Source organism: Osmerus mordax, chromosome 17 (assembly GCF_038355195.1).
Source record: "Osmerus mordax isolate fOsmMor3 chromosome 17, fOsmMor3.pri, whole genome shotgun sequence".
NCBI classification, from domain to species: Eukaryota; Metazoa; Chordata; class Actinopteri; order Osmeriformes; family Osmeridae; genus Osmerus; species Osmerus mordax.
This window is the reverse complement of record NC_090066.1, coordinates 11,547,838-11,564,972: the sequence shown is the minus strand read 5'-3', so window position 1 is coordinate 11,564,972 and position 17,135 is coordinate 11,547,838. Positions and strand designations below refer to the sequence as shown.

Below are 17,135 nucleotides of genomic sequence, written 5' to 3'. Positions count from 1 at the left end.
AACCAAACTTTAGAACGCTTCTTCCTAGTTGCCATGTTTGCTGCAGTCTGTCTGAATAAACTATAAAAGTTTGCGCATGCGCAACGGCACAGAGAATCGTTAACAGAATCGATAAGGAATTTTGCTAACGATTCCAAGGAATCGATTCACTGGGAACCGGTTCTAAACAAGAACCGGTTCTCGATACCCATCCCTAGATTTGAATCTATAGAGGAAGTAACAAAGTCTCAGAAAGACTGGGATGGGTGAAAGCCAGGCTTCCAGCATGATGTTTTTCCCATCTTAAATGTGACAGATCAATTATCTGTTTTGAAAAGGGTGTGGAGGGGCTGCAGGGATAGAATAGGTAACAACAGCAAACAGCTGAACACACCTTTGCTAGATGTTAGATGATTTTTATGACATTTCTTGAGTTAATTCAGAAACTGTTACAAAACAAAATGAAGACAAACAAAAAGAGAAGTATTTGTTCTCTAATGATCATAACCAGTGATCTTTCACACACTGGGATCAACAGATAGTGGACCTTTGACCTCCAAACCCAGCTACCATCTATCCATCCATCCTCTCAGCAGTGCAGTCTGCAGCCTGACAGTGTAAATGTCTCTGATTGTTGCCATGGAAACACACAACATATCTTCCTCACTACTGTGACAATGATAGAAAGTCAGGCTATAAAGACACAAAGATTGTATTTACAGTATCACACATACAAACACTCTGTCACATACACTCACCCTGTCACATACTGTACACACACACAATTCCAAAATCACAGACCAAAGGACTGCAAAGTATAACTAGAATAAATTGCTGGTCAGTGAGTTCTTTTTAAGAGTACACAAACTTGCGCAGCTAACACACACAGTCCTGTCTGGGGTGGAATAGTCCAGCTGTGGTCAAGCTTTTGAAGAGTGTGTGACATCCTGGTCTGGTGATGGAGTGGAGCGGTCCAGTCTCTGGTAAGTCTTTCACCAGTCTGGTTCTGATGAGGACATCCATTCTTGATGGAATCAGTAAAGTCTAGTTCTGGCTGGTCTGAGCTGGACTGAAGCAGTTCTTTATACTTTCCAGGATGAGGCTAGACCAGTTCTGCTGCTCCATCACACCTCCAGCCTCAAGCCATGCTCCTCACCCCTCTGAAACAACAAAGAGAAATTATCATGTCTTAGGACCAGAGCATGATGTCAGTCTCCTGTCTTATATTGGCTCATGGTCTAGACTCCTCTCTTCCCATTGATCCGTGGCCCAGTGAAGTGTCTCACCATTGGCCCTTGGTGGCCGTGCTCCTCCTCTGCTGGGACAGGCTGTAGATCTCCTGCAGCTGTTTCTTCTGGTCATCACTGAGTGGCGCTGTGAGTGACTGGTACCAGCCTACATCTGTACTCTGGACCCCTGCAACATGTACACTGGGTAAGTGTGTAATATGCGCAAGTGTAGGACAGGAGGGTATTCCAGAAAGCGGGATTAACAAACTGTGAGTCTCACCTGGAACCCTGAGTTAATTTACCCTAAAATGGTAAACTGTCATTTCGGTTGCAGAACAGCTGATTTGAATTTGTTAAGCGTGTGAATGAGGTCTGTAGCCAACATCAATGGAACTCCGTTACTAGTGTAGCACAGTCCACAGACAAAGCACGGTACCATCACACCTTCTCCTACCCCCAAACGTACAATCACCCCCGCTTGTTCGTAGGATTAAACTGAGGTGAACGCATCACTCTCTGATCTATTCCTCTCAATTGGCACATTCACTGAGCGCCCGGAACTTTGACGAGAGATTCCGCTTTCTATTCGTTGGACATAACGAACCTTTGACTCCTTCTTCAAACACACAAAAGTAACTGCGATTTGCAATATTTCTTACTTGTGACATATTGGCATGTTGTGATTAAATTGTTGATGTTTGATTGTATTTTACAAATGAGTTAACTTAACCCTTGTTAAGTCAGTTGCCCTTGCTCGTCCATTGTTACCAGAAAGGCCTACCTGTCCCTCTCTACCCCTCTACCCCTCTCTCTCTCCCTCCCCCCTTCACACACGCTCTACACAGCCATTGTGTTGCTCGCCCTCATTTGCATACAGCCACTGTACTACTCTGACTAACCCATAACTTATCTGGTATTTGTTCATTATAATTACATTTTCCTAAATAAAATCATTGTGTATAATATTCGCGTATCACTCACGCTATCTGATCTGCTCTACTTTCATAGAATTCACTACTTAAGATTAGACTGATTATTACGAAGGCTATTATTCAATATTATTCAATAAGGTTTCCTCTGTCCCTTTAACAAATAAGAGGTGGTGCCCCCAAGAACTACATACTTTATTATAAATTAAGTATTGCTAATCTTAAACGAGCAAACCCCGCTACACTAGCTTCCACCATGGCACTCGGCGACAAAAAATGTTCTACTTCACCCCACGTATTAACACTTCAAGTGTTAATACGTGTTTATGGTGAATCTGAGCACATATTCATATAATCATCTCTGTCTTCACTCACCACCTGTCTGGAGGAGATAAAAGTGTGGATGAAACACAACTTCCTCCAGCTAAACAGCTCCAAGACTGAGGCAATTCTTGTTGGCACTTCACATCAAATCCAATCATCCTTCATAACCAGTATAACCATTTCTGGCCATGACATTCCCCTCAACCCTAATCCTCTCCAAAACAATCTTGGTGTAAAATTTGACCCACAACTCACATTTGAAGCCCATATCAAAATCCTCTGCAAGATTTGTTTCTACCATATCAGAAATATTGCCAAACTCCATTCCACTCTCACCTTAGCTGATGCCGAAAAACTGGTCCACGACTTTGTCTCCTCCAGACTGGATTACTATAACGCACTTCTCATCGGGATCCCTAACAAAAGCCTACAGAGATTGCAGTATGTTCAAAACAGTGCTGCAAGGATCCTGATGAGAGTGCGGAAATACGACCACATCACACCCATTCTTCATTCACTTCATTGGCTTCCCGTTTCTGCCAGGATTGAATTCAAGGTCTCCCTTCTCACCCATCAGTGCATCCATGGAAATGCTCCCCTCTACCTGAAATAACTACTGACCCCTACAACTACATTAGATCCCTCCGCTCAAATTCTAATCGCCTCCATCTCCCCAGGACTGAGCTCAGCACCAAGGGGTGTCCGGGCTTTCTGTTCTGCCGCTCCTCGGATCTGGGATGCCCTCCCCGACCATCTGAGGGCACCACAAACCACTAAGACTTAAAAAAAAAAAGGACTAAAACATTTATAGCTGTAGTACGCTCTCAACGAAGGCAGTCGCATTTTCTTTCCCTCTCCTCCCCCTAACCTTCCCTGCTTGCTTCCCTGCTTGACTTCTATCGTATTGTCTAGTTATTCACGGAGAAATGCTCTGAAGTTTCAATCATTTGGATAGTTTTTGAAGATATTACTCAAAATCAAATACTACAAAAAGGAACAACCTGAGAGGACTGAAGCCCAAGGAGAACAGAAGTATTTTGGGCTGCCCTCCAAGACTGACCACAGGCAAGCAAACTAAAGCTTGTTCCCTGTAGAACTATGGCTTGTAATGACTGCAAACAACTTACTCAGGATAGTCGAACTGGAGCTAAGAGTCAGAACCCTCTTAGATATCAGAGAGACCGAAGACTTCATAGATTCCATGCTACCTAGCCCGGAGGCTAAGCTACCTGCCAATGAGCCACCCTTGGAACCAGCTTTCTCTCCACCGGCCGTTGGACCGGATGAGTCATGGCCTGCTCTCGGCGCTAAACCAAGGAGGCCTAGCGCTGCTTCTACCTTCATCAGAGATGGGACTGTCACCAAGGATAAACAGCAAAAAAAGTGAGGCAGAAACTCTTCCCGCATCACCTCTCCTCCTGTCACACTCAAACAGTTTCGAACCACTGGGAACTTTCTCTCCCTTGTGTGTGGAATCCAAGGCGAAGAGGCACAGGAGTGCTAGCCACGCAGCTAACAAACATGAAGGGCCCAGATCGCCGACACACCATGATGGTAGCTACTACACACATGCAAATCCAACACATCGTCGTCTGCTGCGACCGGGAGTCCCCCATTTCACTCCAAGCCCCTCTCGGACCACTCGGGGCGCTGTTCGACCCCCTATCAAGCCTAATCAGACAACAATATCACAGGATTATCAAGATCCAAGGTATGCTAAGACTACCCACAGCCCATCAACACTTAGAGGAGCTAACACTGCTAGCACTATAGAATCTACTGCTAGCACTAACGCAGTGTCTACCCTTGGTCTAGCACAAGGTCCTATCATTGCTAACCCAAATAAGATAAGAACTGGCCCCGCAGCTACTGATAAGGCAAACGTTAGAAATGCAAACACAACACCACATATGGCCACTATCTTGATTGGAGATGCCATGACAGCACATGTTAAACTGGCAAAGACAGAAAATATTTGTCTTAGCAACACATCTGTCGAGGAACTGTCCTCAGAGGTACAAACAATCCTCAACAATAAACCAAACAACCCTAAGATTATCATCCACACTGGCTCGTTTGATATCCTACACAAGAAAACTGGCACTGAGATACTTAAAAAACATTTCACCCAGCTACTGAACACACTTAACAGATATCAAGATGTATTCATCAGTGGACCGATTGCATGCTTTCGCAGAGGAAAAGAAGCCTTCAGTCGACTACTATCTTTCAACACATGGTTGGCATCTGTCTGTCTGACACACAAACTGAGATTTATCGATAACTTCAATGTGTTCTGGAACTGTGCAGACCGTTTTCAAGCTGACGGACTCCACCCAAACCGTAGAGGATCTCGACTACTAACAGCAAACATCAATCACGTGCTCCTGACCACAAATCAAGCTTCTCTCCCTATCCCTGTTGTGTCTAAGCTGACTGACGCATCCCAAACAACCTCCCATGGAACAGAACAGAACATTCAAACAGCCTCCTGCAAGGACATGGGCCCTGCACAGATCTGCACCCCCCGGATGAATTCCCTTGTGATGGAACAGCTCAGTGACAGAGACTTTCCCAAAGAAAAGCTACGCTAGGACAGCCACCATGCTATTTCATTGGACATACCGGTCATCATCACAAACAGAAAATGGCATGGTAAAATGCATGGTTACAAACCTGAAAGTAGTGTTAGAAGTCACAGAACTATCCATATTCTTCCAACAGATTTATCTACCCCTGTTTTATCTGTTAATACCCCACAGATGAAACTGGCCCTTCTAAATGTTAGATCACTAAATAACAAAACATTCCTAGTTAATGATCTGGTCAAAGAAAACAACTTAGACTGCATCTGTCTAACAGAAACCTGGCTAAACAATGACACGGCAACAGCAACTTTGATAGAAGCGTGTCCGCCCGATTACAGCTTTCACCAAGTTTCAAGGACATCAAAAAAAGGTGGAGGAGTCGCAGCTATTTTCTCCTCTAAACTGTTGTTCAAAATCACTGAGCTAGGTGAATTCACATCATATGAATATCTTGCTATAGAGCTAAAAACCGAATCAATACTTTTTGTTATTATATATCGGCCACCCAAGCACTCGCCTATCAATATTCATACAAGAATTCTCTGAACTATTATCACTATGTGTCACTAGATATGACAAAGTAGTTTTAAACGGAGACTTAAATATCCAAGTAAATAAAAAATCAGACCCAAGAACTATTGAGCTCTTAAATCTCCTTGACAGTTTCAATCTAACTCAACACATAACAGACCCAACACACCGGCACGGAAACACACTAGATCTAGTGATAACAACTGGACTAAATATCAATAATATTTCAATAACTGATCTACCCCTCTCAGACCATCATTATATACGTTTTAATGTGGAAATTATCCTAACAAAAACCAAAAAAGAATTCTTAGTCCATAGAAGATATTTAGATGATACAGCTATGATGACATTTTCTGAACAATTTGCTCTATATGAGCCGACTAACCATGATTGCTCTCTGAATGAAATGGTAGAGAACCTCAATGATGCACTATTATCTGTGTTAGACTCTGTTGCACCACTGAAAACCAAAAAGAAGTGCACAAGCAGAACCTCCCCATGGCTGAGAAATAAAAATGTTAGTGAAACGAAAAGAAAATGCAGTGCAGCAGAGAGAAAATGGAGGAAAACAAAGATCACTATCCACTACAATATCTACAAAGATACACTAACCACCTATAACAAAACCATCCGTCTAGCAAGGAGAGAATATTTCTCCAACATTATTACAGAAAATGCCAGAAATTCCAGAGTTCTTTTGTCCACCATTGACCAGCTGCTAAACACTGTCCCTGCCCCACCTCCATCCTCAGCAGTTAAATGTGAAGAGCTTGCTTTGTTCTTCAAGAACAAAATAACTTTGATCAGAGCGAGTATTATTAATAGTGGGGTCGAAACTGACATCAGTAGATTCTGCAACATAACCATGAGCACATTTACCTGTATCACACTTAGTGAACTTTCCAAAATTGTCAGCGAATCTAACTCCACAACCTCAGATATTGATCCTATACCCACAACATTCTTTAAGCGAGTGTTTGATAGTGTCTCAGGTCCGGTGCTAGAGATTATAAACACATCCCTTAGAACTGGCGTCTTCCCAGATGCCTTCAAAACAGCTGTTGTAAAGCCCCTATTAAAGAAACCCAAATTGGATAACAGTCTACTTGCAAATTACAGACCAATATCAAACCTTCCATTTATTAGTAAAGTACTGGAAAAGATAGTTTTAGTCCAATTAAATTCTTTTCTTGAAGAAAATAACATCCTGGAAGTCTCGCAGTCAGGTTTCAGGAAATATCACAGTACTGAAACTGCTCTCACCAAAATAATTAGCGACCTCAGACTAAACTCTGATGCAAATAAAGTCTCTATCCTTATCCTGTTAGATCTCAGTGCAGCATTTGATACAATTGATCACAACATCCTAATCAATAGACTGGAAAAGCTTATTGGGTTCGCGGATAGTGTATTGAACTGGCTGAACTCATATATCACAGGAAGGAAGTTTTATGTTAGTTTATGTGACCATAGGTCCAAGAAACATGTGAACTGCTACGGGGTTGCTCAAGGAAGCTGTTAGGTTCATTACTTTTTTCTCTTTATATGTTACCACTCGGCGACATAATCAGAGAACATAACATAGATTTCCATAGCTATGCGGATGACACACAACTATATATATCCACTGAACCCAACGATGCAACGGCCATCAATTCCATTACCAACTGCCTGTTGGCAATAAACAAATGGACGAATGATAACTTTCTTAAATTAAATGAAGACAAAGTCCTACTATGTGGCCCCAAATCCAAAAGATGCTTATTAAGAATCTTGGAGGCTTAACCCCCTGTCTTAAACCAGAGGTGACGAGTCTCTGTGTAATCCTGGACTCAGATTTGAATTTCAACTCTCACATTAATAAAGTGACCAAAACAGCTTTCTTTCACCTGAGGAATATAGCAAAGGTACGACCATTCATAAACCAAAATGATGCAGAGAAGTTAATTCATGCTTTTATATCCAGCCGGCTGGACTACTGTAACGCACTTTTCACTGGTCTTCCCAAGAAAACCACTGAAAGACTACAGCTCATTCAAAATTCTGCAGCTAGATTATTAACCAAAACTAAAAGGAGAGAACACATTAGTCCTGTCCTAGCTACTTTACACTGGCTCCCTGTTACCTTCAGAATTGACTTTAAGGTCCTTTTCCTCACATACAAATCTCTACATGGACAAGGACCTAGCTGCATTGCTAACTCCTTTATAAACTACACACCAGCTAGAACACTGCGATCATCAAATGCAGGCCTATTAGAGGTCACCAGAAGCAGTCATAAGAAGATTGGTGATTCGGCGTTTGTCAATTACGCCCCAAAACTATGGAACAAATTACCCATAAATATTAGGGAAGCAAACACTCTAGACATTTTTAAAAGACAGCTTAAAACCTACCTTTTTACCGAAGCATTTAAGTAATTTTATCTCAAAAGGGTTTTCCTACTTTTAAAGTTGTTTTCTCTCTTGAACAGAGATCTTATTGGGATTTTAATTTTTGTTTGAATTGTTTATCACTTGTATTATTGTTTTTATTGATTTTATGTAAAGCACCTTGAGCTACAATTCTTGTATGAAATGTGCTATATAAATAAAGTCTTACTTATTTACTTACTTACTTATTATTAGCAGATCTTATGAGTTTGAATGATCTAATTGTATTTTATATTGATTTTTTACCTTGTTTTATAATCTTAACTGTAGCACTGAGATTTGTTTTCAAATTAAAAAGTAGGGATGTCACGAGAACCGATACTACCGATACCTTCCGGTTCTAAAATGTCAAAACACAGACGATGCCCATTTTTTTGAAGCACCGTAGGCACCGTTAGCGACGATGCCAGTGTTAGCAGCATCGGTTCCGGAACTGATGGGGGCAGCATACGCTTCAGTGTTCCAGTATTTGTTGCACTATAAGCATTAATTGCACTTTATTATGTTGTTCTATGCTATATTGCACATGTTTTTATGTGTTGTTATGACATTTTGATATTTTTCAAGTATTTTAGACGTCTGAGTTCTAAATATTTCCGACGGTCCACACAGCGCAAGCTATTTATCCGAAACGGTACAGTAGCTAGCTAGCTTTCGTTAGCTTCCTGGCTAAATTAGCTAGCATAATACTCGTAGCAATTCTACTACTATGCTAGTGTTACTTGTTAAGGCCAAATTATACTTCTCGACGAATTGGTTGAATTAGCCTTCTCATTAGTACATTTTGAAGCCATATTAAAACGTTTGTTGCATAGTTTTTGCACTTTTTTTCTATCGGAAAATATTCAGTTGGAATGTTCGAAATTGCGTATGTGAGACCCGCATTCGAACGATCACATATGTGCGACGCTACTCCTTTACGGGTTAATAAAGAAGTTCAAGTACATGGAATCTTAGAAAACCCTTTTTTAACGTGGTATCGAAATCAGCATCGAGAATCGTGATCTTTTACTGGTATTGGCACCGACTACTGAATTTTTGGTATCGTGACACCCCTTATTAGGGTTAGCCCTTATAGAAATAAAATGTATAATATTATTATTATATTACGAAAAAAGCAACACAACTGTAGCAGCAAAGGAGAGACAATTGGCGTGGGAGACACTTACTGGCAGAGTCAATTTGAATGCAGTAACTTAGTCCATACCAACATTTAACCACACTGTCCGTTGATATTACAGGTGAAAAAGTGTAGGAATGGAATTAAATATCAGGTTAGGTGAATCCCATGGGTGCAAAGCGCACTTGGCAACAGCTTAATATGAAATATGTAAAACATAATACGAACAGGTCTATAATCTCATGATTGTAGCCCACATCACTTTGGTTTTAATTATATTTGACATGATACAAATTCAGTCAGTTTGTGCCTATTTCAACTTGTAGTAGCAGTTACCCCCAACTGAATGCTTTTCATCACAGATTATGTTGATTATGATCATGAATAAACATTGACTGCTGCATCCGAGAGGCCTACATGTACAGTAGCTACTGGTAGTTCTTTCCCCATTTACAGTCTTGTGTAGAATTGTCCATTTTAAATGTACACTGAAGTGATGAGAATAATGAATGGAAAAACAAATAGCACATTATGATTCTGTTGAACAGGGCATGGATGGCATTGCCAGAAAAGAGAGTCTATCAGCCTGCATAGCTGCACCCAGTGAGATGTTCCGTTAATGGCAGGTGAATTCTGCATGTAGAACTGTGGAGTGCACGTCCACGGAGTGCACGTCCACGGTCGGCTGAACCAGGAAAGGACACCCCATGTCTGCCAACTTTATCAGGCTCAGACAGCGGCAGGGGATAGGTAGAAATGCAGAGTTTGTTAAGGAAAACCTGCCAGCGAGCAGGTTAGGTTCACAGAATCAGTTACCATGGACACTGACCCACAGTTTGCGTTACCTCTCTTTCTGGAACGGAAAACCCAGAGTTTGCCTCATCTCAGGGGTTAACCATCTCAGGGTTTTCACTAAACCCGCCTTCTGGAATACCCCCCTGGTAGATTGTGTTTATGTAAGTCTATGTAAAATGTATGCATCAGTACTTCTCTGTGTATGTGTGATATGGAATTTTATGTTGTATATGTTTTAATCTGTAAGGCTTCTGTGTTCATTGTTTAAAGACATCCTGTGACCAGCTGCTGTTTACAGGAATGTAGGGGGATAATTCAGTTGAGATTAAAGGGTCAGTATTATCGGTGTTAATAAATACTTTGTTTTAATACGGTATATTCCACCACAGTATGTGGTGATAGTGTGTATCTGTATGATAGTGTGTTTTTATGATTGTGTATGGCAGTGTGTGTATGATAGTGTGTGTCAGTATGATAGTGTGTCCTCCAGGTGACTCACTCAGCAGTGCTGCAGTGAAGAACTGGTACTCATCCTCTCCATTGTCGTAGTCCAGGGGCGTGCTGTACTCCTCTAGGGCCGTGCCCTCCAGACCCGCTTCATCCCAGTAGTCCTCCTCATCCTCCTCCTCTTCCTCCTCCTGACCCGCCGGCCTGCTGACCTGCTGATGCATGGCCGTGCGTTTCTCATTCAACTCATCTTCATCACTGGGAATCTCCTCTGTTGGTGGAAACAACCCTCTGTTTTTGCACTACATAGACATGAAAGGTGTCAAATGCAGACTAGGGTGTGTTGTTACAGGAAACATATCTGGCTACATCCATGTCGCCCTGTTTGTTATACAGATGTTTCTCTGTTTTTGTTAGCTAGCTAGGCTAGTTAGCTTCCGGGAGATAGCTGGCTTGCTAGAACTGCAGACTAGGTCCTGCAGAACGAAAACACCATAGGCACAGGTCAGGTTGATAATGTCTTTTTATCGCTAGCTCAATACGTTTTCCTGCGATATCAACACCCTGAACACATACTTACTGAACAGTAGGACCATTTAAGCTAAGGTTGTCTGGGTTATTTGGGACAGAGTATCCTCCCTAGGGATGCGTATTGATAAGATTTGAACGATTCAGACTCCTTATCAATTCCTGCTTATCGATTCGATTCCTTATCGATTCTCTTATCGATGTTCCCCTCTACAGCCAACTAGGTCTGTGCGTCCTGCACCCCCCCACACACACATTTGTTCTAAACTGCAAACTGGCTTTGACTGGCTCTGAAATGAGCAAATACCTACCACCTCTAGGCTTCTTCAGGCCTCTGTTTTCAAAACAAAATCTAGTCGGAGATAGAAACTTTCAGTTTCCTTGTGTTCAAGCTTCTATTACTCAACACCAGTAGGACTTACAGGGGTCCTAACAACAGGGGAAATAACTTCAGTGTCACCTTTCAAAATAGACCATTTACATGCATGTACTCCAAATGGTTCAACAACAGCTTTCAATGTACTTTGGGTATATTGTTTAGGCGTTTTCAGGCACATTTAACACGACTATTAAAAGTTAAACAATTAAAATGTTAAGTTTAATAATGGATTAAAAATCGATATGCTCAGTTTAATAATGCAACACACGAACGTTTGCTGATAACACACGCCGCCCCGATAACGTGAAATTATCAATAAGATCAATACTAATGGGAGACGAATGCCGGAGCTAAAATGTATGCTTCAAACGACGGGACAGAAGATAACTAGATCGACTACACACAATAAAGGCAAATTGCTTCACACAGTAACAAGTGGTTGTGATCACTTTTGAGCAGTTTAGCTCTACCTTAGATAGTTAGCGATGAAGCACAAACGTTAGCTGCGCTGCTGCATGCATCGAACACATGACGTTCCACTTCATTCCATGCTGTGTGTTCAAATTCTTCTTCATATTTGTAGTATTTCCTCCCTTCGACGAAATAGACTTTTTACACGCGTTACAAGTGGCGTTGTTGTCATTTTGTCGTGTGAAATACAACCAAACTTTAGAACGCTTCTTCCTAGTTTCCATGTTTGCTGCAGTCTGTCTTCGCGCATGCGTGCGTGAACTTTTATAGTTTATTCAGACAGACGTTCGCGTGTCCCATTATTAAACTGAGCATATCGATTTTTAATCCATTATTAAACTTAGCATTTTATTTGTTTAACGGCACAGAGAATCGTTAACAGAATCGTTAAGGAATTTTGCTAACGATTCCAAGGAGTCGATTCACTGGGAACCGTTTCTAAAAAAGAACCGGTTCTCGATACCCATCCCTAATCCTCCCCCTCCCCTCACCATTCTGGTCCTCCTCTGCTCCCCCAGCCCTGGCTAGCAGGTCTGGTTTGTGGAGGAGGCGGGAAGCATACAGATGATTGAGCCCCAGGAAGAGGAGCAGGACGGAGGGCACAATCTGGGCAGCTACCCCCTCAACCACCGCTGGGCGGCTTGGGAGCTCCATCAACAAGCTCAACCCAATGATGCACATCTTACGGTCATGCAGCCTGGGGGATGGGGTGGGGGTGAGAGAAAGAGAGAGAGGGGGAATAGTTGAGCGGAAAGAAGGGAATGATCGAGAAGCAAGAATAGAGAAAGGTGAATCAAAGAAAATGCTTATAATTTGATTTAAGACCAAAAGCAATACTGTTGTAAGACACATTGTGCAAAACTTATGTATATCACTATAGTGAGGTTCAGGGAAAGCAGCTCTCTCTCTCCTGCCCTCACCCCAGGAAGAACTCTGTGTCGTTCATCCACTGGTTGACAAAGTGTGCCGTGATTGGCTGGGGGTTGTGGGGGAAGTGCATGTTGTCAAGGGTATGCATGAGGAGGGCGGGGTTGTAGTAGAGGGCGGCGATGGCCACCTGCAGACACATGGTCCGAAGCTCACTGGACTTGACCCCCCGTGTCAGCCGCTCCAAAACCGCTTCCACAAACAGAGGGATGACCTGGAGGGAGAGGGAGGGGAGGATGGAAGAACAAGAGAAGGGGAGGGAAAGAGGGAAGAAAGGAGAGAGAAAAGTTTTCAGATTATATCATGTATTAGAGTTAAGAGGCAGACCTTGGACACATAATTTATAGTGCTGTCAAACGATTAAAATATTTAATCTCGATTAATCACATTAATGTCACGCAAAAAAAATGTTAACATCCCCAGAATAGGGTTCAGAGGACATATACCAGATGTGTTAATGCATCAAAGATTTACTGAGATACAGATGTGCTCACATTTGTTGGTACCCTTATAGCTCATTGAAATAATGCTGAATTCCTCCTGAAAGCAATGACATTAATAGCTATTGCATCATGTACTCTATACTTGCATGCCTTTGGTATGTCAGAAAATAAAGTTAAGAAGCTGTGAAAGTAGATTAATTATTGCTCATTCTACATTCTGATTTTCCAAACCAATTTTTTTCTTTAGTCTCAGACTTTTCCAATCTTGTAAATGTATTAATATTATTTAAATGAAGGAAAGTAGTCACTGTGCCGTTTGACACGATTGTGTGCACCACAGTGAACATGGACCACAGAAAGCAAATTAGTTGTCTGAGGAGATCAGAAAGAAAATACACAGGGCTTGAAATTGCGACCATTTTGGTTGCATATGCTCCCTGCTCTACTGTTCTATCCAATGTTACATAACCAGTTAAACTTCCTCTTCACATTCTTAACTTTAATGCAGATTTTAGATTGGTAAACATTTGCCGTCAATAACGCATTGTCACCGCGCTCCGTTGTAAAGTGACAGGGAGCCAATTCGCGTTCAAAATTTGAAGAGGTGAAAAGACGATATGAACATTTTGGGTTGGGTGCTCCTACATTTTTGCTGGTTCTCCTAACTTTCAGGGCTACCAATAAAAAAGTCAATTTCAAGCCCTGATAGACAAGTATGGTAAACGTAAAGGCTACAAGACCATCCTCAACAGGCTTAATGTTCCCGTTTCAAATATTATAAAGAAGTTCAAGGTCCATGGAACTGTAGCTAACCTCCCTGTATATGGCTGCCAGAGGAAAAAGGACCCCAGATTAAACAGAAGGATAGTGAGAATACTTTATATTTACATTTAGTCATTTAGCAGAAGCTCTTATCCAGAGCGACTTACTGTAAGTACAGTACATTCTCCCCCCCCCCCCCCCCCCCCCCCCCCCCCCCCCCCCCCCCCCCCGAGGCAAGTAGGGTGAAGTGCCTTAGCCCAAGGACACAACGTCATTTGACACGGCCGGGAATCGACCTGGCAAACTTCAGATTACTAGCCTGATTCCCTAACCGCTCAGCCACCTGACCCCCGAGAATAGTAGGAGAAGAACCCAGGACAACTGCCAAAGAGATACCAGTTGAACTCCAAGGTGAAAGTACGTCAGTTTCTGATCGCACCATCTGTTGCTTTTTGAGCGCAAGTGGCCTCCATGGAAAAAGACCTAGGAGGACTTTTGAAAGGAAAACATAAAAAATCAATACTGGAATTCGCTAAAATGCATGTTGACAAGCCACAATCCTCCTGGGAGAATGTCCTTAGGATAGATGAGTCAAAACTGGAGCATTTTTGGAGCTCGATGTTCAAAGACAAAGAAAAATAGCTTATAAGAAAAGGACACCATACCATGCCTCAGGATCCCCCAGGAGGAAATGGAAAGCTTTGCTGGGACGTCTGAAATACCCTACTTAGCCTGCTGCCACTGCGACCTGACCCCGGATAAAGCGATGATGATGGATCTCTTCAGTGTTGTGGGGGTCAGGAAAAGTGCCTTTGCAAAGGCAGACCTGGATGGTGGCTCCCATCTTCAAAAAGGCGGACCGAAGGGTGTGCTCCAATTATTGGGGTATGACATGGCTCAGCCTACACTGAAAAGTTGATTCCAGAAAGAAGGGTTCCAACCGATTGTGGAACTGCGGATTCAGTAGGAACAATGTGGAATCCATCTTAGCCATGGAACAGTGGACCAGCTCTTTACCCTTGCAGAGTTGTTTAGGGAGTTTGACCGTCCAGTCTACATGTGTTTTGTGGACTTTGAGAAGGTTTTCTAACATGTCCTCTGGGGAACCCTGTGGGGCGCACTGTGGGAGTATGGGGTAACAGGGCCACTACTACGAGCCACCCGGTCCCTGTATGACCAAAGTGAGAGCTGTGAACAAATTCTCTGCACAAACTCAAAAACGGTTCCGGTGGGTATTTGACCACCAAGGTTGCCCCTTGTCTCAGGTCCTGTTCGTGATATTCATGGACGGAATCTCGAGGTGCAGCTGAAGTGAGAAGGGTGTCCAGTTTGGGAACCTCAGGATTGTCTCTGCTTTTTGCAGATGACGTGGTTCTGTTGGCATCATGGGACCGGGACCTTCAGCATGCATTGGGGCGGTTTCAGTGGCGGATCTAGAACATTTTACATGGGGTGGCAAAGGAGTGGCAAAGGGGTGGCAAGAGGTCTTGGCAGGGTGGCATGGGTAAACGGTACGTGGGAATCCCTATATATGAATGGCTTTAACAAAACAAACACAAAAATACTTTTAAACTACAGTAGATATTGTTTAATCATGCCCTTACACACTACAAGCATTTTGAATTCAGGAATAAGCCCAGTCAGGGCCGGGGGATTCTTTTTGCATCAGCTTAATCTTGCTAACTCCCTCCACAACAATAAATGATCGTTTAGGGTTTTATAGCCTAATAAGCTGTTCTTGTCTTTACTAAAATCAAAAATAATCAAAGGGCAGAGTGCTCTTACAAATCACGAGGGAGCGATTTGACTTTTGGCTAACGTAGCCTAAAACACTCACAGTTTTTGCTGATGCTGAATTGTCTTTAGCATAGGCTACATTACATTCATAACAAATGTAACTTCACATGCGTGTTTGAACTTCACCTTGGGAAACTGACTTCACCTTCAGAGGCTTGTGGGCAGCTCAGTCGCTCCAGTCTTTGCCGGGATGCAGTACTGCACCCCTGTGTGCGAGCCAGACTGTGAACGCCGCTCTGCACGTTTGATGCAGGGACGTAGCTAAGTATTTGAGGGGCAGAGAGCTAAGAATACATTTAAAATAAAATAAATTAATTGTTCACTTTCGGTAAATGTATTGTTCAGTTCAATGTTTTGAGAAGCTTGTGGACATAGTGGTGGTTTGTTTTTACAAGTAAAGTTTTTGGATCACCAAAGTTAGGGGGGCAGCTGCCCCCCTAAGCCCCCTGTAGATCCGCCCATGGGCGGTTTGCAGTTGAGTGTGAACGGCTAGGATGAGGGTTAGCACCTCCAAGTCTGAGGTCATGTGGTTCTCTGCTGGAAAACGGTGGATTGCTCACTACGGGTTGGGAGTGAGCTTCTGCCCAAGCGAAGTTGGGAAATCTTGGGATCTGGGAGTGATGGGAGGAAGAAGCGGATCGGTCAGCAGTGATGCAAGTGTTCTACCGGACTGTTGTGGTGAAGAGGGAGCTGATCCAGAAGGAGAAGCCTTCGATTTACCAGTCGATCTACATTCCAACCCTTACCTATGGTCATGTGCTTTGGGTAGTGACCTAAACAAAGAGTTTGCGGGTACAAGCAGGAAAATTAAATCAAAAGCAAAGTCTGATTTATATTAAATATGGAATAAATAATGGTGTATGCCAATTAGTTGGTTTCAAGTTATTTCCATCCATCCATCATCTGCCGCTTTTCCGGGGGGTCGGGTCACGGGGGCAACAACCTAAGCAGGGAGGCCCAGACTTCCCTCTCCCCGGCCACTTCCACCAGCTCTTCCTGGGGGACCCCGAGGCGTTCCCAGGCCAACGAGAGACATAGTCCCTTCAGCGTGACCTGGGTCTTCCCTGGGGCCTCTTCCCAGTGGGACGTGCCCAGAACACCTCACCAGGGAGGCGTCCAGGAGGCATCCTTATCAGATGCCCGAGCCACCTCAACTGGCCCCTCTCGACGCGGAGGAGCAGCGGTTCGACTCTGAGTCCCTCCCGGATGACCGAGCTTCTCACCCTATCTCTAAGGGAGAGCCCGGACACCCCGCGGAGAAAACTTATTTTGTCCGCTTGTATTCGCGATCTAGTTCTTTCGGTCACTACCCACAGTTCATGACCATAGGTGAGGGTAGGAACGTAGATCGACTGGTAAATAGAGAGTTTCGCCTTTCGACTAAGCTCCTTCTTCACCACGACGGACCGATGCAGAGCGTTGCATTGCATTCGGTTGCGAACCGCTCCAGT

General features: G+C 43.2%; 1 protein-coding gene across 4 annotated transcripts in view; it reads right to left on the bottom strand.

Moving 5' to 3' along the window:
* Positions 1-387: 387 nt before the first annotated feature.
* The window catches only part of ipo8 (importin 8), a 54,930-nt gene continuing 38,182 nt past the window's right edge, over positions 388-17,135 (bottom strand). For all 4 annotated transcript variants that reach the window (XM_067254639.1, XM_067254640.1, XM_067254641.1 and 1 more), the window contains exons 21-25: positions 12,676-12,896; positions 12,247-12,452; positions 10,430-10,648; positions 1,266-1,395; positions 388-1,139 (exon numbers count right to left, since the gene is read on the bottom strand). In XM_067254639.1, coding sequence (XP_067110740.1) covers position 1,139; positions 1,266-1,395; positions 10,430-10,648; positions 12,247-12,452; positions 12,676-12,896 — 777 coding nt within the window. In that variant the 3' untranslated portion in view covers positions 388-1,138. The remainder of the gene's footprint in view (positions 1,140-1,265; positions 1,396-10,429; positions 10,649-12,246; positions 12,453-12,675; positions 12,897-17,135) is intronic.